This window comes from Cebidichthys violaceus, unplaced genomic scaffold (assembly GCF_023349555.1).
Source record: "Cebidichthys violaceus isolate CVI_PGR_0920_01 unplaced genomic scaffold, fCebVio1.0.p SCAF_6, whole genome shotgun sequence".
Classification (NCBI taxonomy): domain Eukaryota; kingdom Metazoa; phylum Chordata; class Actinopteri; order Perciformes; family Stichaeidae; genus Cebidichthys; species Cebidichthys violaceus.
In genome coordinates this window covers 11,177,421-11,200,192 of record NW_027176816.1, presented here as the reverse complement: position 1 = coordinate 11,200,192, position 22,772 = coordinate 11,177,421, and the positions used below count along the sequence as shown (strand labels likewise).

At 40.6% G+C, this 22,772-nt stretch overlaps 1 protein-coding gene across 1 annotated transcript; it reads left to right on the top strand.

Moving 5' to 3' along the window:
• Window positions 1–10,493: 10,493 nt before the first annotated feature.
• On the top strand, window positions 10,494–21,988 carry xpc (xeroderma pigmentosum, complementation group C). Its single transcript, XM_068733325.1, has 14 exons — window positions 10,494–10,796; window positions 12,618–12,914; window positions 13,098–13,194; window positions 13,780–13,864; window positions 13,957–14,114; window positions 14,298–14,418; window positions 14,543–14,632; window positions 15,760–16,647; window positions 16,797–16,957; window positions 17,711–17,792; window positions 18,869–19,000; window positions 19,165–19,334; window positions 19,836–19,929; window positions 20,208–21,988. Exons 1-14 carry the CDS (start codon window positions 10,685–10,687, stop codon window positions 20,535–20,537), a joined length of 2,817 nt encoding a protein of 938 aa, XP_068589426.1. The 5' UTR covers window positions 10,494–10,684; the 3' UTR covers window positions 20,538–21,988.
• Window positions 21,989–22,772: the final 784 nt, after the last annotated feature.

The following is a 22,772-nucleotide window of genomic DNA, read 5'->3' as shown; positions in this document are numbered from 1 at the left end:
ATATATTTCAAATTTTTCTATTGCAGCCTATTCTCATCTGTTATGTTCAATTCTGCCTTGTACTTTTCATTTTCTGCCGTTTTTTCTCTCTCGCTTATTTCAATCCTTTGTCACTTCCTCTTGCTCACCCACTCCCTCTTTAACCCACTAATGTTTTGTGGATAATCACAGTGTGCCACAGTCAGGCAAAAGAAGCCAGAGTTTGCATGAAACATAAACACCTAATGATCCTGTCCTTTTTTCAAAGGTTAAAACACCTAAAGCAATGATGAAAAGACACATCCTTTCTTTTTTTTCCCTTCTGTGTGTTTTTTCTTTGCATTATCATTCTGGTCTTGCGCTACTGATCATTCAAATAGTAGATGGAAATGTAATGTATGAAAACACACAGCCTTAGTAGGAGCCCACCTGTATGATTTCACAAACTTTTATCAAAATATATCTTTAATGAGGTGAACTGACTTTGAAAGATTACTTGAAGTGACGAATCTATAAACCTTACAGTACATTGTGTTACATATATTTCTGCTAAGATGTGAGAAAGTTTTTCTTTGCAGATGCTGAGAAATGAAAATTCCCGTCATTCCCACATGTTTGATTACAGCTGTGAAATCTCTGTCATGCTTCACTGTTGCCTCATGCATCACATCCATATTCACAGTACAGAGCAGCCTTCTGCACATTATTACTTTTTTACAACCGTTGCCAGTGCAGGAATACCAAGTAATAACTCATGCCAAATGCATTTGTAAATTCAAAACAAAACAACAAAAAACAAAAAATGCCATACTTCATACTGCACATATTTGATCCCTTCAGATTGCTTGGCTTAAAATGGAAATCCACAAGATCTTTTTTATTTGCATGGCTCCTGGATGGCAATGTCAGTCAACTACTTTGGTCCAGACTGAAATATCTCAACAATCATGTGATGGATTGCCAATAAATTTGGTTAAAACATTTGTGGTCCCCAGAGGATGAAGCACAATAACTTTGATGATCCCCTGACTTTTCATCTGCCGGCACCATATAGCCAAATTGTTCCCTTTTACTGTGAAATATCTTAACATTTACTTGATGGATTGCAACAAAGTTTTGTACAGATATTCATCTATCACTATACCTATCACTGCTCATGCTAACTTCCCTTTTCTTTCCCTTGCTGCTGTTGCATTTAATGTAGATTTCTCAACTTGCTGAGCACAACAAAACATTATCCAGAAACATGTTCCCAGGCCTTCAAATGAAAAAGCTTGGGTTACTGTGATCAGCTGGTGGTGAGAGTAGCAAAACAGCCGCTGGTATCACAAACGCCTGTTTGATATTACAAATAATCAGGATGGACTGTTAAAGTGACCGATATCTTATCTCTGAAATCTTTCTCCTCTTTGCACTTGATGTGTGATGGGCAACTTAGCTATTCTTTGTGATGAGCGGAGGCAAAGAGCACTCCAACATGTCCATTACTGCTCTAAAGTGACGTTTAAGATGTGAAAGAAATGGAATCTGTCTGCAGCCTTTCAGTTGTTGTTGCATGCATACATATCTCTGCTTGTAACAGCAACTGAGAAACTACAGAGCGTTTCCAAAATTTCAATCAAATCTATTACAGTTTATTCACAAAGTCAGCGCTGAGCATGTCAAAAAACAATGTATATTTAATTTGGGATAATCTCTTTATTTGGTAGTTTAACACAACATTGGTACTGTAGTTGTATGGGTGTAAGTTACAGTTAGGGGCAAAGTGATGCATTATGTCCTCACTGGGTCCTAAAGATGTACAGACCTGTGGGTGTGTTTGAGGTATGAAATAAGATCTGGGTAGTAACATCCTTTGACATTTGGATCTGAGTGGCTGTCATCAACATGAGGAAACTTTCATCAGATCCTGTCTTCACACACCTGCTTCTCATTTTTTTAAACTTTTCTCGTCTTCACCCACGGATTTACTCTCCTGTATTTTCTCTTCCTCTGTCCTCCTTTCCTTTTTCCGCCCATCTTCTCTCTCCTTCTCTCTTATATTATTAGAGCAATGTGTCAATCAGAGCACATTGTGGTTAAATATCACATGTCTGTCACTGTACATTAAAAAAGCAGTGTGTAGGATTTAGGGGGATTAATTGGCTGAAATATAATATAATATGATATAATACATTAGTGTAATATCACCTAAGAATAATTGTGTTTTTGTTAGCTTTGAATAAGCCATTTATATCTACATAGAGTGCGTGTCCTTCACGGATTCCGCCATTGGTGTACCGTTTTTACGTAACCTGAAGGCCATCGTAGCTCTCCGACATGCTTGGAAAGAGAGGGGTGAGCAGAGGGGTGTTCAGTTGGATGCTATGTGCAACCTCACCACGAGATGCCACTAAATCCTAAACACTGCTAATTTAAGGAGCTGTTATCACCATTATTATTGTATTAGTCTGGCTTTCAAGGAAGTTCTAGGGTCAAGTTATGGTCAGTGAAAAATCAGTGTTGGCCTTCAAAACCCAGATGAGTTGACCTTTAACCTCCTCTCATATAATTCCTTCTCATATGGATCAATAAATACCATTGTGAATACCCTGTGTGCTGTAAGTCTACTTGGAGTAGATAGATGGTTTACCACATCAACAGAAGCACACAACGTCCATGAATGCTAAATCTAGTCCGCCCTTATTTAGTCATTAAGATGAATGTGTATTTTTGTACAGTATCTCGTCAGGGATGGATAGCCTGACACAACATGTTTACTTTGTGAAAACAACCTGTTTCTGACTGTTCATGTTAGAGACGAGGGCTGTTGCTTATGAGTTCTATGAGTTTTATCCAGGCTGTGTAACATGTAGCTGTTTCTCTTGTTGAAAACTGTATATGGTTTTACATATCTCAGAGCAGACAGTGTCCATTTCTTTACACAGTTTACGTAAGATGCTTTCAGTGTTATTTGGATTGGACAGTAAAGCTGCCACGGTACTGTCAATTTTTTTCTGTCATGTTATTGGCTTACATCGATGCAGCAACAGCTGGATGTGCTTTTGGTGCATGTGAGCGTGCCCCACTGGCTAGCTCTGCAGCTTCTCTGCATACGGCGGTAACAGCTGATAATGCCATCCTGACCGACAGCGTTGATGCAGAAGTGTAGCCATCCGCACTCTGTCAGTGCTTTCGCCATAATTTGCACTGGTAGTCAGGCTGCAACCTCTGGTACTGACAAGTGAAGCCAATGCTAAAGTGTCTTAAAACTTGCATTCTCTCTACTGGCCTGCAGGGGGCGACTCCTCAGGTTGCAAAAATAAGTCAGATTGTCTTGAAGTCTAGGACTCTATATTTCACTTGATTTATTACCTCAGTAAACATTGTAAACAGTTTATGGCCTCAAACGCTATAGTTTCAGGTCTTCTTCAATACAGCATGATGTTGATTTAGGAAATTATGGTCCATTTAGAGTCAAATAGACCACAAAGCGGATTATGCTTTAAGGCGGGCTTACTGTGATTGACAGGTCGCTGCCGCTACCAGAGCTGTATACGCCGTTTCTACATCACTTCTCCGCATTCCAAATATGGCCACTTCCGATCACCGGTTGCAAAAAATCAAAATGGAGATGGTGAAATTGCTGAACTCAAGGCTTCAAAACGACAGTTCACAAACCATTGGGTGACATCACAGTGACTACATCAACTTCTCATATACAGTCTATGCTGGTAGCACTGTTAGCTATGAGCCACCGGCTCACCGTCGACATGTTGAGAGATGTTGAGAGGCAATTGAAATGCTCGCAATCTTGGATCTTGCCCATTGGAAGACTGATAAAATGTTAAGTGTGCGGCTTGTTTCCGCTGGCATAAAAACTCAGGTGTAATAAATGGCATTAAATTGTTGACTTTCAGACAGCTGGAGTTGGAAATTGTGAAAGTTACGTAAGATTTCAGAATTATAGGATAATCTAAACTCATGCTTGGATGATTACATAATTAACACCTTGAATTAATTAATAGTTGACTGTTATTAAAACAACAGTGATTACACAGTGAACACATTTTTTCAACTCAACAATTGTCATGAACACTTAGATGACAATGTCTAGTTCTGTATTAATGAAAAGCTATTCTGATCATTGAAACCTCTGTTTTGTGTCTTTTGTTTGGTTTCTGTCAGGGATTTTGAAATAATCACCACAACTTTCCAAATGCGACTTCAACCATGTGTGCTGTGGCACCTCTTCTTTATTATCATATCCATCTTTCTCTTTTACTCTAATTAACTCTAGTTTATTTCACTTTGTTAAACCAGGCAGTTCAGAATAAACCCATCTAACTTTAATGGCTTGAGAGAAGCAAATGATCCTTTCACTTTTTTATTTTATTATAACTGGGGGAAGGGTTGGGGGTGTTGCGGCTTCAACGCTCCTACTTCATTTTCTATCTTTCTATTGCATCTCCACCCCCTATTTCTTACTTCCACACATATTTGCTCCTCTTCTTTCTCACTCCTTCATCCTTCCTCTCACCAGCTTCTGTCTTCTTTCATTTCTTGGTCTTTCCTCTCGCTCTCTTCTCTACATCCCCCATCCTTTCCCCTCTTTTGTCCTCTGTCACCTCCTTAGCCTCCCCTTGCTTTTCCTCCCTCCTCTTAAACACTCCTCTTCCCTTCATCTTAACCTCCTCCTGCACGGTATCCCCTCTTACCTCCCTTTCATCTCCCCGCCTCCTTCTTAACCATTTGACCATCAATCCTGTCTCCCACTTCTCCCACCCCTGAGGCTCCCACCTTCACCTCCTCTTCGTGTCTCCCTCCTCCTCCTCCTCCTCCTCCTCCTTCTCCTCAGCATGACGTGGGACCAGATCAAGGAACTGCGTTGCCGGGAGTAACAGGGATTGAGAGCGACGCGTTGGAATGCAACTCCAGCCGAGCCCCTGAGAACAGGAGGAGGAGGAGGAGGAAGGGGAGAGCAAGAGCAAGTATTTCCACTTTATCCCTGTGAAGTGTTTCTCCAAAATTCTCCCTTTTTCTTGTCCTATTCACCTCTTAGTTTTCCTCTTCATCACTTGTGTTTCTGTGCGTCTCTGTCTTGCCTGTAGACACATTGTAGCTGCGTCTCTTTTGTTTTGCCCTCATCTTTCTCTGAAAAGAGGGTGCCGGTGACTGTTATTCTCCATTTCCTTGCTGCTCTCTCTCCTTATCTCCTTATGGACCTGTCTCTCTCCTCATCTTTTGACTGATATTACATGCATACAACTTTGTTTTGGCTTTTCTTTTCTTTGCTTCTTTTCTATACTGTCTCTAATTCATTGTCTGTTTTTGGGGCTTCTGTTTATCGGCCGTCAGTCAGGCCGCACACCCAGCTGTCTGTTTGTCTGGCTTGCAGTGTAAATGCCAGTGAAAGAGAGAGAGAGGGAGAGAGAGGGCAAACACATGGAGATGCAGATGGACACACAGACACACACACACACACACACACACACACACACACACAGTCACACATTCTCTCGCTCCACAGTGTCACCGTACACACACTCTCTCTACTTTATCAGCAGAATGAAAGTGCTTTCTGGCGGTATTTGAATGAGACAGAAAAGAGCCTTATTCAGCCCCTCTGCCCGGCTTTTATTAACACTGCGCGTCACTGAGGCGACATAAGCCTCCCCTCCCTCACACCCTCTGTCTGCCTCCTCACACACAAACACACACCTACACACACACACACACACACACACACACACACACACACACACACACGCGCACACACACACACACACACACACACACACACACACACACACACACACACACACACACACACACAAGCAGAGGGAGGTCTCCTGTTCAGGTATGATGATGCCCCCTCCTTGCTTTTTTTCCCCCTTTCCCTTTTCTCTCATCCCTCTTTTTCGTTGGCTCCTCCTCACTCAGGGGCTTTTGTTACCCCCTCCTCCTCCTCCTCCTCTCCTTTTCCACCACACCTCCCCTCCCTCTCTCTCCCTTTCTCTCGCTCTGTCTGTTTGTCTCTGCCGCTGAATGGAAATACGCACAGATGCGTAAAGGGGCGATCAAACTCCTCACATCCACCGGTGGCAGCGGCAGCATCACCGACCCCCTTATCTTTGGACAAGAGGGCCAGAGCAGGGGACAAACTATCCTGGACAATTGTTCACGCCTCATGCAGAAGTGACCAGAAGCCCAACCACAAGCCTGGAGCCCACCTGTTTGAAGCCGGTCTCTGTTCGCTCGGATCACCCGGCGGAGCTCATGAGCTCCAGCAGCCCGGTCAGAGGATGCAAGGAGCAGAGGGGCACAGAGGACGAGGACCCGCGCAGTGCCCAGGCTCGGATGCATGGATGCTCGCTTCTTCTTCTTCTTCTTCTTTTTCTTCTTCTTCTTCTTCTTCTTCTTTTTCTTTTTCAGGAGCTGCAGTTGCTCGTCTGTGGCGATCCAGAAATAGCAGCAGCCGGTCTAGAGGTTGTGTGAGGGAGCGTCTGAAGAGGTTTATTTGCGGTAGTTATGTTTCCAGCGACGAATTTTCCCGTTTTGTGTGATTTTTTTGTGCCTCTCTCGTCGCCTCTATTTTGAGTTTCCAGCTTTGATGACACTTAGTCTGCCAGAGTCGTACTAATTAGCGTCTTGATTGACAGCTCGGTAATTGGATTTATTTCATATCCGCTCCTTGAAGTTGTGAAGCCTCTTAAGGCGCGACAGGATTGGTTTTTAAAGGCTTTATTTCCGTAGAAAACAATAATAACATATAGACTTGTAGGGTTTTTTGTTGGGGTTTATTGTAGTTTTAATGCAGTCACTTGCCAAATACTCAAACCTTTTCCAAGTCGTTCCTGGAGCTTATGAGGCCAAAGAATGCAGGGCAGGATACACATTTTAGGCAGAAGAGAGAGATTATTTTATATTTCACAAATATATTGTACAACAAAACCATAACCTTCAATGAGGTCTTTCTTATTGAGTCTCTTATCAGTCTTAAAATCCAATATAGTTCAGTCTTATGATTCAGGAATATTCCAGAAAGAAATGTCCATATTATGTGGCAGAATGAGGAGGTTGTTTACTGAAAAGATGTGACTCTTGATTAAAGGAGAACAAGTTGTTTGTGAAATCAGGTGAAATCATCGCTCCCTCTGACAGTTTTTTTAATATGGGTTTGATAAAAATGTATAAATTCGGTGCACTTTGCAGCATGTGGTTCCTATCCAAGAGGTCAACAGGTGCCACAGAGCTCATTGATGGAAGAGTTGACCCCTCCTCTTAAAGAGCAAATTATTTAAAGGGAGGTTTCTTTTTTTTTCTTCTTCAAAATGAAATCCTAACAGTTAGATTTGCACTAATACAAAATGACTGATTTAACTTTTAAATCATTGTTGCACAGTTGGGGCCCATTTGCTGGAAAAGAAAAGTTACGGCTGCGTTCAGACATGCAAACATTTCCTTTCAAGAAGAAAGTCAAGTTTGAATCTCATTTAATAAAACATATGCGTCACACAATATTTATATTAGGGAGTACATAGAGAGTTTTAAACTAAACTAAATTTTATAAAATTGGACATAGATTTGAACTCTTTTTTCAATACTTGCACATACTTGTTGCCAAGTAGAAAACAATATCTCAATTGATCAAAAAGATATTTCAAACAAACATGCATGAATGCATTTTTGGAAACTCTTTGTAACATTTTTGTACATAGCTGTTTTATTTCTTTTAGCATAACCATCTGGATGAGTGTTTCTGTTTTTTTCTTATTGATTGATTACAACACTTGGTCAAATGTACTAACGAATTGTGTTATTTGTGCCCTTGGAAAAGCGGAGGGGGTGAGACAGTGATGTACCTGTGCTTGAGGAGATGAACATAGAGTATATTTTGTGGTAAGAATATGTTGGGATCGAAAAGAATAGACCCGCGCTTTAACCCAATATCTAAAAAGGGACTTTCTGTGACCACACCAAGTGTGTTAACAATTCAAGATCCTTCAATTTCTCAAGAAAAGTAAAATCTTGTACACCATAGAGGAGGGTGGTTCAGTCTGATCCTCAAGAGCCGAGAGCTTCACAGTTGGAAATCCACCTGCCTGGAGACGCTGAGGGGATAAACAGTGGATGCCACCTGTTACCACATTACAACACTGGATGGCATCACTCATCCTTTGATGAGGCTTCACATGTTCCCCCTTACACGCTATCTGTCTTCTTGTCAGTGCGTTGACCAGTCTTCGTCCCAGTATGATGACGTATCCTCACTATATCATGTATACAGGGCCCAGTGTCGTCCTCTATCAGCTCTCTTACGTTCTGGGTGTCGACGTCCTTCGCCTGCTGTCATTTTCCAGTTTTGCAGGCCCCAGGGTATTTGAATGTCTTTCCATTCCATCTATCATCCGACTCTCTCTCTCTCTCTGTGTGTGTGTGTGTGTGTGTGTGTGTGTGTGTGGGGGGGGGGGGGGGGGGGGGGGTATGCCTGTCTCCTTGCTCTCAAAATCCAGTCTTCCCAATGCCCAGTGCGCTGTATGGCTTTTTATTCCTATCTGACTGTACTGATGGCTCATATAGGGATGGAAGCCATGCACCGCGCTGGGAGTACAGCACACTGGACCGTGGACTCGAGCCCTGTCATTCTCACATAAACACACTTGACTATATGTACAAGCACACTCTCAAGAGCCTCCATGCTCAAGGGAGGCAATAAATGCATGCACACATCCAGGAGACCATGAAGCGAAAACCTGTCACACAGAAATATGGAGGCACACGCATTGCACACATAAACTTGCATTCATTTATGCATATATGCAGTAGGTATGCATATGTGTGTGCTTTATGCATACACACATTGCAGGACAGAAATGGTCCCCTGGTCCCATCAAGCCCTATACTGCAGTGACTCAGTCTGAAGCTGTCTCATGGTATCAGCTGACAGACGGCTCTCTGAAGTGAAACACACACTACAGAATCACAACATGATCGATACGGATCACAACAGAGCAGAATGAAAATTAAATTGAACTGAAATTAACCAAATTGATTCGGACTGAAGAGGCAGAACTCATATTCATTCAGTCAGTGTCTTTTACCCTCGTAATTCTTATTCAGGGTCCCAATGGGATGAAGAAAGTATCCCAGCATGCACTATGTGGAAGGCTTTGGAACTCCCAGGAAATGGCTGAAACACAGAGAGAAGACTATATCCACAATATTGTCATTTCTTGAGCCAGTAAATGAGAAAGAGTTTGAGGTCCTCCTGACACAGTTGTTAGGAAACCAATGCAAATCAAAATTAAGATATTGTTGTTAATGAAGTGAGACATTGTGATGCTCTGTGCCATTTAAATGATATAAAACAAAATCAGAAAACCTTGTCACAGAATCATAGGACACATTTTCCGTAGAAAACATGGAAATACGTGAAACATTGCACTTCTACCTGCTACACATTCACTTTATGTAAAATATAATAGAAATAGATAGAGACATAAATCTGCCACACCTGCTTTTGCTTCAGAAGACTTGAAATTGTACGCAAGGAAACAAAAAGTGCATTTTCTGGCTGTGACTTCAGACCTGGCTCCTAAAGCCTAGGGAATTTGCCCAACATGAGACCATTAGCCATTAGTTCGCTAATGGTCTCATGTTTCTGTGCACAATGTAGAATTCATTCACCATCATACTGATATAAAATGTGCACAAGAATCCATCAATTATATTATTTTCATATATGCATTATATTGCATTATATCCACTCAATCTAGGCTCACTAAATCTGTGGTATAAACATTCATATCACAAGAGAAAGTGACATAAATTACTGATGTATGAGTAATTTGAAGAGTAGATCAGTATTGAAGTCCTCATAAATTATATTCCATCACTTTGTTAGAGTAAACCTGTCATGGAACTGTGGCTCTGACATTGAGAGCTCTGTAAATGGCTTTGGTGGTTTTGCATTGTTTTATGTAATGTTTGTATATTTCAAAATCTGGTATGGCCCTAAGGTCAGCTGTGGATCTACAGACTGAATTATTTTACTTTTGAACTCATTATGTGCCTCTGGATAAATACTTTAAATCTAAAATAAAAAAATTAACAGATGCTATTGTTGACAGACGGTTGTGTAGCCACCTGGCATGATTTATTAAACCCCATGGATGTAGTTATATATGTGTCACTGCAAAACTGGCAAATCTCACGTGACACTTTAATATCAGGAGGATGAACGCCTCATCTGTGACTTGCTGTAGTTAAGCCTCATATAGGGCACAACATCGCCCCTCAGTGTCCATAAAGTGGAATTAGCCTACAACGCTTAAAAAACACAAACTATATATTAAACTGTCACGATAGCAGCAGAGATGTGTGTCAGTCTGAACAGCTGATAGGAGATTTTTTTTTTTGGGGGGGGGGGTAATTAAGTGGAAGAAGGCAATTTGGGCGACTTTGTGCAGGTGCAATATTAAAATCGAAGAAGAAGAAGGAGCGGAAGTGACGTCAGAGTCCTGTCTCCAAAACAAACGGAGTGCTCTTGCGGACTTATGAAAGCTGCAGATGGAATTGTTAGATAACTGCTGTTTCCCTGCCCTTTCACTACATAATGTGGAGAGCTGAGCGACTTCCGCCGGTCTAGTTTTCTCGAAAGACACTTGAATTCAAAGAAAGTGATTTTTATTGGTACAAGTTTGAGAAAGGACAGAAAGAGAGCATGGCAAAGCGAAGAGGGTGTGCAGAGACAGAGGCCGATACAAAGAAACCGAAGCAGGTGCCGAAGGCAAAGAGTGGCGGAGCAAAAGCGAGAGCGAAGAAGAAAGAATCAGGTATGAAAAGCCAGGACTTATGTATCGCCCCTAACTTCTCATCCTCCCTGTTTACTGCAAAGGATGTGTGAAGTCTGCATCCAAAAAAATGAATAGGAAATGCTAACTACTTGTTTGTCTGGGTGAGAATAACTCAGATTGTAAAGTAAGAGGGAGCAGTTTGTTCATTCCCACTGTATGCTTATGCATACAATACATTCATTTGAGAAGAACGTTAAGCATGTATCCTGCTAAATGCATCCTGTTGTATATGGTTATAAGAATTATAGCATATGAATTATAGCTGATTGTCATTGCAGACTAGTATCACTGCATGTAATTCATGTTGGCGAAGTAGGTTCAGTGACACATGTCAATGGCTGGAACATCAGATATAATAAACTGCTATGCTTTTCCATTATCATCATAAAGTGTGATATAGGAAATATGTTGTAACGTTAAAGATGTGTAATGCAATAAATATATAAATAAATACAATTATGTTGTCACTTGTCATACATCAGATCAGACAAACCCCTTCAGCATGTGTAAAACTATATATCATCACAATATGATTCCACTGAAAGTTGACAAATAATATTGAATTACTGCCCAGCCCTAGAAAGCGATGATTTCTCAGAATTTGTAGAGAATTCACCAACTTATAAAGACCTCAATAAGTGATGTTTATCTTTTGTAAGTGCTGTCAAAGTTATCTTCAAGGGGGTCTTCAACAGTTTAAAACCCCCTATTCAGTATTTGATGATTCCTACTTATGGCTGTTTTGTTATTAAGCAGCCAGAGTGCAGGTGCATGTGCGGGTGATATGAATGAGTGGATCTGTTAACCCAGATACACATCTGTGCTAGACTTCATCAAAACATGAAGCTTGTTTTCGTAAGTGTGGAAGTAAGGGACCAATTTTGTCGTATACATTATTATTTGAAATGTATTAATTATCAAGACGCCATATCAAACAACACAAAATACACAGCAAATCAGACAAATATAAAGTATAGAAGTAAATGAAAATAAATAGGGACCATTTCTGTCCTGTGTGTGTGCATATATAAAGCATGCACCATACACATTCAGATGTTTTGCGTGCATATGCATACTTTTTTTTTAATAAGCCTTGAGAAGATGCATCATTCTCAGTGACTACATGTTACATTTGTGTATCTTAATCCAGCAGGTCTCATTTTGTATGTTTTGCATCATAATTCAAGTGTGTCTCTCTGCTCTTGTCACAGTTTAAAATGCACATTTAGGCATTCCTGTATAAGAAAAACACACAATAAGTGCAGCAGCAGCAACGTGCTCTCAAATGTTCTCTATGTAGAATTTTTTAACAGCAGCAGTATTGATACCAGGCTGTATTTACTATTTACTAATGAGGCTTTGGTTGAGATGATTGGTAGCTTGTGTTTCTTGCATTTTTATGACTTTAATGGTTTATGACAAGTGATTCATTAAACTGCAACCTTAATTCCCATTAGCCTTTCTGCTTCCTGCTGTGAGGAGGACTCAACCACCACCACCATTGTACTGTTAACTTTCTCAAAACATAAAATGCAATGCAAAGGTTGATAGAGCCAAAATAGTCTATGATGGTGATCTTGTTTGTACAGGGTGATCATACTTCAGTTTTGCATTAATGTGGTTGAGATTCATTGATGCTAAGTATAACAGCTTTACATCACAAATATTCCAACTATATAGGACAGAAAAAGTGAGAAGTACAAGACTGAAAACCAAACCGTATCCCTTTTAAACTACTCAGTCGTAATCATTACTCAAACTCTGTAGCGTAAAACTATTTTGTTCTGTCTGTCCTTCCAGGTAATGTCATCACAGATGAAGAGGAGAAGCTCAAGAGGAAGGTCAAACCCAAACCACGTGGCTCCACAAAACGCGTGTCAGGGAATACCTCTTCCACCACATCTACGACTGCAACTGCTGTCAAAACCAGTAAATACTTCCAGTTGCCAGAGAAGGGGGAGGAGACTGACAGTGAAGAAGACTTTGACATGGTGACCTCAGCAGCACCTGTGATTAAAGTGAACGCCAAGGAAACCAGGAAAGAAGAAGAGGAGGAGGATAGTGACGAAGACGAGGATGATTGGGAGGAAGTGGAAGGTAAATGAGGGATCAGCAGAAAACTGCTCGTTGTGTGTGATAAAATATTTCCAACTCTTTTTCATTTTGTATGTAAAGGTGAGAAGAAAGTTGGAAAATATTGTTTTCACAGATATATTATTGCATGTTGGGAGGAAAGTAGGAAACAGAAGTGAAATAATTGAGTGTGTCCGTGTTGACCAGAGCTTTCTGAGCTGCTGGGTCCAGTTGAACCACCAGAACCCATCCTGCCCTTCCAGTCTGTTGAGATAGAGATCAAGACACCAGAAGTCAGGAAAAAGTAAGCGGACATTTGTGTAGTAGTGTAAGAAAAGAAGAATTACTGTTTTGTTTCTTAAATTGTGATCTGTTTCAGGATTCTGTTTATGATCTATATGTCATATATATATATATATATATATATTTTTGTTTCACTGAAATCGATCTCACCTTTAATACAGTTCCATGTAGCATCAACAAACATCTTTAGTCTTGAAAAGGAACCGTTCTTCAGGCACTCTTCTCACCTTGAAAGATACCTTTTCTTCCTGTTCTGCCATAGAGTGCCTAAAGAACATTTTCTGTTCTATGACCAGTTTTTGTATTGTCGAGAGTGCCTTAAGGCTCTGTGGACTAACTCCATGTGAAACTGATTCTTTTCTCATTCATCTTAACCCTGAATTGATCTATTTCAAACCTGCTGACTCACTGCATCTTTGTATAAAGCCATTGCAAATTTGTCTGATTACAATCATGCTCTGTATGCATTTCAACAGCCAACGGGTGCAAGTTTGTATATATTTATATGTAGATTTGTGTGTGAGTATACACTATTGAGAAATGTTTGTCTGTTTTACTCTAATGATCATCATTTCTCATTGGCCAGGCAAAAGAGGCAGGCAGAGTTTGAGACTTATATGAGGCGGATGATGAACCGATACAAGAAGGACGTGCTGATAGACACACACAAGGTGAAAACACCAACGTGTTCTTCTTATCGCTGTCTCCTTATTCTGTCTGGAAAAAATGTTTGGTCATTGCAAACCTCTGATTGGTCTCTCAGGTCCACGTGATGTGCCTGATAGCCAGTGGGATCTTCCGCAGCCGTCTGTGCTGTGAGCCGGACTTGCTGGCCATCACTCTGTCGCTGCTGCCCACCCACTTCAGCATGGTCGCCAAGGAACGCATTGATCAAAACTACCTCTCTGGACTGCACAAATGGTGTGTGCTCGTCAAATATGACATGTGTCGTGGTGCCTGAAGCAACTTTTCATGTCTGAATGTGTAAAACCGTGTGACTCCAAAGTCATCAACGTCACCTTATCAGTCACTATTACCTTGGTGTAATAACCACTGTATCTTCTATATTCCATTTTTATTCTCTCTCTCTCTCTTCCCTTTAAGGTTTAGATCAACGTTCACCCTCAACCCCAGTCTTCCCTGTGAGGAGCGTCAGAACCTCCGCGCTCTGCTGGAGAGGCGGCTGGCCAGCCTGTCTGCCAGAAACCACCAGGAGATTACATATGTTGGTGTTTTGGAAGAAGATTAGTCCAATTAAAGAAGTGAAGCTCAGCCTTTTGTGTGAACATTCAAAGGTAGAATACACTGGTTAAATAATTATGCTCTTGTGTGTTTTGTTTTTCCTGCAGCTGTTCTTGTTGGTCCTGAGGTCTCTGCAGCTCTTCTGCCGATTGGTTCTTTCTTTGCAGCCGATTCCTCTCAAACCCCCATCAGCCAAGGTACGTCAATACTGATGTAGATACAGCAACCACACTTAGCTAATGGCTTAATTTTAATGTATGGAGAACTCTGTTCTCAGCCTTTATGATCAAGTTTTCAGTATGATGGCCGACAACTAAATACAGATTTTGAAATCTGTACACTTAAATACTGACACATTCAGCATTACTTATCCATGAAACAGGATATATTGGGCTCATTTAAACAGGGTAACCATTAAAGGATTAAGTCAAGTTCATCAATGAAATTGCTAAAAGCTTTTCGGTTAACATTTATCGTGTACATTTTAGTACAAGGTCTTTGCAATCATTAGATAGAAAACAGATGATTTACTAATGTTTTTATAATTTGATATGTAAGCCTGGTATTCCCTTTTGCAGTTGAGAATGTAAGAAAAATCTCTATGTTAACTGTATAATTTGAATTAGGGATATATCAGATACAATCATTCTTTTTACCACTTAACTTGCTGATAGTCCGTACCAGTGGTTCCCAACATTTCCTGTCTGATGTACCACAACAGCGCCGTACTTCATCATCTTCAATCATTTTTTTTTGTTTATCACCATTAATCATAATTAATTGTGTGTGGTTACAGTTTTTTTTTTTTTCATACTGTTGGAACTGTCAATGTTTAGGTTGTTATGGTCAAGTTTGCATTCATACCACTACCACCTATAGTAAGCTAGCAGAAACTTGATGTTTCAATCATTTATTAATTAACTTACTTTTTTTTATCTATTACTTTTAGCTAACAGTTGCAAACTAGTTTTTATATGGTTTTACAATTGCAACCATATTGTTCAGAAGTTAAGGCTGACTCCAGCTGACTGGACGCAATCCATCCACATGCCCCCTGGTAGTCCTGGCCTGGCATCAATAGTCTATACTTCTCAGAAGTTATGTCTATTTAACTTCTGCATAGTTTCATTTCTAGGAGTCAATTAGCAAAACCCGTCAGTGGTAGGCCAAAAACATCCTCTTTGTTATTCTACAAAATGTAAAAATACTTTACTCTGCATATGTCTGTTCATTACAGACTGATTACACAATATAGGCTGGTATTTAGTTTTTAGAGTCTTCTGCTCTTGTACACATACCGGTAATCTAAATGTCCTTTCTGCAGGGCAAAGGGACAAGAACTTCTACCGGTGCCCCAGGAAAGAGCAACACATGCCAGCAAGCCTCCAAGACCACCTCCCCTGAGCTGAAGGTCTCACCTGGCACCAAGAGACCAGCTGGAAGGGGGAAGATCACGGGAGACCGAGGAGGAAAGAAAGCAAAGACGAAAGAAATAAAGGAGGAGCATGACGAGGTAAAGGAGAAGACTAAAACATCGGGAGGGCAGAGGCCAAAGAACTCGAAACGTCGCAGCATCGCCTCTAAAGTCAGCTACAAGGAAGAAAGTGACAGCGGAGGGGAAAAGGAGGAGGAGGGGCTTAGCGAAGAGGAGGAATTTCAGGCGACATGTGAGGAAGACAGTGAGGATTCAGTGGGAGGTGCTAAATCCACAAAGTGGAAGGAGGGGAAAGGAAAGGGCAAAGCCAAAGTGGCAAACAGCAAGAACACCGCAGCTCCGAAGAGAAGGAGTAGTGGAGGGAAAAAACAGATCAAAGACGAGGAGAGCAAAGAGTGGGAGGAAGATGATGATGATGATGATGATGAAGAAGGAACCATGCACAACAGAACAAAGCGAAGGAGTGGAAAAAAGAATGAGGGACCTGGAGCGGACGAGTGGTTGGAGGTGTATCTGGTTAAAACTTCCTCCTGGGTCTGCGTAGACGTGGAGCACGGTGTCGGGATGCCTCACCTCTGCTCCCAGAATGCAACGGCGCCGATTACGTACGTGGTGTCGGTGGATGGAGACGGCTTTGTGAAGGACTTGGGAAGGAAGTACGACCCCACCTGGTTGACATCTTCCAGGAAGAGGCGGGTGGATGAAGATTGGTGGGAAGAGACGCTTGAGCCGTTCCTTGGACCCGAGGACGAGAGGGACATAAAGGAGGAAAAGGAGGTGAGACATGTAGACATTCAGACAGATCCAATGATTTATTTTATACACAAACAACCTCCATCTTTTTTTTTACTCACAACTGGTTAAACACTCCTTTATCCCTTTTGATACTATCTTCTCTCTGTTTTTTCCCCATGTTGGCCGTCCAGCTCCAGAACAAACTGCTGAACAAACCCTTGCCCATCTCAATAGCAGAGTATAAGAACCACCCGCTGTACGCCTTAAAGAGACACATGCTGAAATATGAAGCTATCTACCCATCAACAGCCACTGTACTGGGATACTGCAGGGGAGAGCCGGTGTACTCCAGGTCAGTGGCAAAACAGTCAGCAATGCAGTGCAGTGTGCCCTTATTTGGGTTGAATTTGACATGTATACTTTTCAGCCCTCAGTACATTTGTACACTAATCAGTTGTTTAACAGGATGTTCACACAAGTCCCCTTAAAGTCGGAAAATTTCATGTGACCGCTTATTATTTTCTAGGTTTTTGCACACATGTGGTCATCAGTCGGTGGTTGATCTACCGCTTGAACTAGAATGAAAAAGACCAAGAAGAAATAAGGCAAAGGCCTCCTTAAAACCCAGGAATAAAATACCCAGTTTGTTTTTCGTTGTGAATCACAGGGTGTGTACGGATACACAGACCAGTCTCTGGTAGAATATTTGCGGGACCCTCATCATGTGTTGAACTAAAACATCACCACTCGCACTGTAGGGCATCGTGGAAGTTGTCCCAGTTTACAGTGACACAGCTACTTGCGTGTCTGAATTAATTGTGGCTGTGAGCATCAGTGTCCACCTGGTGGTGCTATTAGATTAGTTAACCTGTGGAGTTCAAATGTTCATTTTGATCTGATAGCAGTAAATTAGATCTGCTGCTGAATGTTGTTGTTTGTTAGGCATTGTTAATACAGATTAATTTACAGATACAACCTAAATAAATTGGGTGCACATTGGGCTTAAGCCATGAGCAAAAACTTTCAATTCTAAAGGCAAATGGAAAATTCTGTCCAAAAAAAAAATAATTCACAATATTCATATTTAAATCATCTTTGTATTTAGGGATTGTGTGCACACACTCCACTCCAAAGACACTTGGCTGAAAGAGGCACGGACTGTCAGACTAGGAGAGGAACCATATAAGGTGAATATTTTTCTCAAATCTATTCTCCTTATTTGTTTATCTTCTTTTTTTTCTCTTCCATCCATCACTTCCCTTCTTTCAGTTTGTTTCTCTGTTATTTCTGTTTCTCTCTTACTTAATTCCACTCTTGCCAAATCAGTCCAGCTGTCTTTTATTTGCATGATTCATGACTGATTTTACCAAATATGGTGAACAACTTCATCAACAGTTAACCTCTAAATGAATTAATTGAAATGTAAATCAACACTCCACCATTCCTCCATCATAGTTCTCTTCCTAACATTGAAGTGGATGAGGCCTGGTCGTGTTTGAGCTGTGAAAATGACATACAGTCATGTGATTTGTAGCCAAAACAAAAGAGCAAGGTTACTGCATAGCATAATATTCAGTTTCTAGAGGAAACATACTTGTTTTTCTGCTGTGTAGACAAAAGTCACTATGGTTTTTAGACTGATTATACTGAGATATACTGTAAAGCAGGGCTCAGGCAGTAATGCCTCATGAATGCGTGACTACTTTATGATTAAGAAAAAGCATGCAAAGCAAAACACATTTAACAAAGTTAAATTTGTGAATTTGCAAACTAAGATCTTGTCAGTGACAGTTTTGTATTATGACAGTGATGTTTTGCTGCATATTTATTGAATACTTTGGGAAGCAGTGATGCTGTTAAATCTCTGTTTGTCTAAATTGTAACAATGAACTGATGATAGTGACTAGTGTTTTGGCAGCAAACTGAATGAGTCTTCATTTAAATATTTCAGCCAGTGGGCACTGATTAAACACAATGCTAATGCGAACATGTAAAATAGTGTTTTGCAGAAGAAAGAAAAACGCAGACAATCATCTTACAATTTACATGTTTATCTACACTTACACAGTTTTAGTAGACTAACCTGTCTGTGGTGACACAGTAGGACATATTAGCTATTCAGCCTCAGCTGTGATTGAAACTGAGATAGGACTCAAATGTGTGTTTGAGTTTCAAAAACGCTGTCTTTGTTTGCTGTATGACTGAACTGAGAAGATAATGAGACAATGTGTATGAAAAGCACCACTGTCTCACTCTCTTTCAGATGGTGAAGGGCTTCTCTAATCGTTCCCGCAAAGCCAGGATGGCGTCTGAGCAGAAGGATGACAATGACTTGTCTCTGTTTGGAGAATGGCAGACTGAAGAGTACCAGCCGCCTATAGCTATGGATGGGAAGGTAACCACCTTTGTGTGGACTAGAATGATTACTGGGAGGAAATGCGGTCACTGTAGCAGCAAATATTATTATATATTAATTTAGTTTAATGAACAAGCAATATATTCAGAGGAAGTCAAATGTGTGCAGTGTTCTTTACATGTTTTCTGTGACCGTATCGCCAGGTTCCCCGTAACGACTATGGTAACGTCTACCTGTTTAAGCCCTGTATGTTACCGGTGGGCTGTGTTCACCTCAAGCTGCCCAACCTGCACCGCGTGGCCAAGAAGCTAAACATGGACGCCGCCCCTGCGGTCATGGGCTTTGACTTCCATGGAGGATACTCACATGCTGTGTAAGACAACACTGAATGGTTTTCTTGTATTTATTTTTTTCTTTAGTGCTAGTAATTTTAACAGTTTTTTTTATCACATGTAGGATAGTTTAGAACACCTGTAAGAACACAGAAAATCATTACATACATCATTATTTCATGTTAAACATCCTAAGAAAATACTTTAATCATGATCTCTGGCACAATATTTATATTAAGTGTGTCAAAAGAAATGTATTGTTCTCAGTTAGATGTGTGAATTTGAGGCACACACATTGTAAAGACTGCTGCTGTTAGTTCTGTTGCATGCTCAGGGAAGTTTCCACTTTTTCTTTTTTTCTTTGTTCTCTCTGGGAAAACTACTACTTTGTAAACATTTGCATGATATGGATTGAATATGTATAATAATCACTCAAACACTCCAAAGTCTGCTGAAAAAAAGAAAGACCAAAAAAGCAGATGTTATGAAAACGTATTAAATGCTTCTGATATACAGCGTATGGTTAAATGTGTGTGTTACAGGACTGATGGTTACATCGTGTGTGAGGAGCATGAGGAGATTCTCAGAGCGGCCTGGGCGGAAGACCAAGAGATTCAGAAACAGAAGGAGAAAGAGGTGTGTGTGTGTGTGTGTGTGTGTGTGTGTGTGTGTGTGTGTGTGTGTGTGTGTGTGTGTGTGTGTGTGTGAGTGTGTGAGTGTGTGAGTGAGTGAGGCTGACTGACTGAGTAGAAGTATTAACTTTCTATGACCATGCAGTTATGGTGATTGTGCAGTTGAGGGGAGAACTTCTGTAAATATGAACCAGCTTACTTTCAAGTTAAACTAAAACCAGTTGTTTAAAACCTGTTTGGCATCAAAACACCACATCAACTTTCCTCCCTTTCACGTTCCAGAAAAAAGAAAAGAGGGTGATCTCCAACTGGACTCTGCTGGTGAAGGGGCTCCTGATCAGAGAGCGACTCAAACAGCGCTACGGAAAGAAGAACCAGGGACTGGGGATCCTTGAGGGGACCGGCGGGCTTTCGTCAGATGAGGAGGTGGTTGAGGCTGGAAGTCCTTCAGCTAAGACGGCGTCTGAGACTCTGGCCATGTCCTGGCCCCAGAACAGACAAGCAGAGGGGGACGGAGGGAGCATCAGCGGACTGAAGAAGAAGAAGAAGACGACGACAAAACGAGAGAAGAGAGGACAAGAGAAACATTTGTTCCCCTTTGAGAAAGTGTGATGTCAGGAAGCCAAAAACACGCTTAAGTTTAGTTGAATCAAGGCTTATTCCTCTCTGCTCTCAAATAAGAACTTGACTGACTGCTCCTGATATTTACTTTGGAAGACGGTCACATTCCTTGAAAGCAGGATAAAGTGTGCCTCAGGTGTAACACATTTTAAAATCAATTTTTACAAGTTCAGTCAACTTTGGAATTTTTGGCTGCAATATTATAAGAAAGAGAAGAAGGAGAGGAATATTTTGTAGTGAACTGATCTTCCAGTGGTGATAATACATGAATTTAACCTGCTCTTTCTCCACCATCACTGTGCATACTCCCATGAGCTCATGTACTCTGTTGTTAGCTTTTTATATTAGAGCTTAGTAGAAATACAGTGCATGCCAAGATGCCAGGGAGCAAAAAAACAGAACTTGAATATTGAATCTGGCAAGTTGTCACATATGCTGTTGTTACGAAGAGTGTTATCAGTTTTCCTGGGAGAGAACAAACTCCACATGTATGTGAGAACAGGTGTCTTTACAATTTCAGATGTGTGTTAAACATGGGCTCAAGATGCACTGCACATTATTTTACCCCACTTGCTGTGAGACACTCAGCCCTCTTGCTAGTATTCAGTGCTCCAAAACTCGTTCAGCACAGTGCTGGTTTGATCCCGGTGGTCACGGTTTCCCTTTCAGTTCAGCACACAAAATGGCAAATACAGCTCATGCTGACTTGAATTAACGGCTTGTGTGGCAGGTAAACACAAAAAACCCTGTGTACCAACAACACTACAAACACTACAGACTAATGAACCTAGTGGATCCACTACCTGCTACCGATTAATTTCATCTAGATCCAAAAAAGCTAGTTTCCCCTGTGACGACCAAGCCACAGCAACTGTTACTGACTGAATGAAAACAGGAACTTTTACTGTTGTTGTAAAGTGAAAACATTTTATCTCCTGGTTGTCACGTTTTTGGGAACTAGCCACACAGCTCTGCTACTGTGCACTTTTGAGTTGATGTAACTTTTTTTGGGTTGTTGGATCCACTTATCTGACAGATAGACAGAACCACATGTGGACCATATAACCCCTCACTTGAGGTTTAAGCTTGAACATTGCAGTTAAGAAGTTGGTAAATGATTTCTTAGCTCACACACTGCCTGTCTTGATTTCTCACAAATACTGTACTTCCTTTTTTTCCTCTCTTTCCCTGTTAGGCTGCTACATCCCTGGAGGTTCATTAGTTCCTGCTGTATTCTGGATCAGCTCTCACATTCACTCTCTTACTCATCACTTTCACAGTTTTGTCACTGTTTCACACCTTGTGTTTCTGTACGTGTTTTGTACACAGCAGGTGATGGCTGTATTTAAAATGGTAAACCGTTTTTGTATGAAAAGTATTTTTCTAAGATATAACAATACCAGTTAAAAGCAAAACAAATAAAATTAAAAATATTTTGTTGACCCTGTTTTCTTTTGTTGCCTTTATTGGATATTTTTAAAACAAAGTTTTAACTTAAAATGATCAAATCTAGCATAACATTCTGTGATTAAACAAATGACCGTACGACTAAAAATGTAAATATTGCTACATGGATTCTAATTGATTTCTGACTAGGTTTAAATGTTTTTCAAAACATTTGGACAATTTCTTACAGTGAACATTCACAAAAATCACAGTGTAATCCAAAGAATATTTTGAAGTAATATGTGTGTAATTTTACAGCAGTAATGACTGACTGATCTATTATGAATGACATTTTGTGTGCATAAACATCAAACTTCAGCTTAGATTCTGATGTATGTTCCTTCTCAGCAATCCAAGACCAATTATCAAAGCAATAAACCCTCTGTTTCACTCAGGCGCTGCTGAGCAGCAATGCAGAGGGTAATGCATTGTTTATACAGCCACCGATCCCATACCTTTAGAGCTAAAACACTTTGAGTGCAGTGTTTCCATCCGGTTGCAGAGCAGCAGCAGCACCTGCAGAGCAACAAGAGCACTTTGCACTGCACATGTTTTTATATAATAATGTCTTAACTTCAAAATATTCAGATATATGTTAAAGTTACTCTAATAATTAAGTTGCTGTACATGAGAGGTAATCATGTAACAGTGTTTGATAAAGGAACAGTGCAGTACATTTGAGTAAATCACCAATATGGGGAATGATAGGGATGTGATAACATTTGAATATCGAAGATAGCAATACAGTTAATTTGATTTGATTAATGATGAGGATGTGTG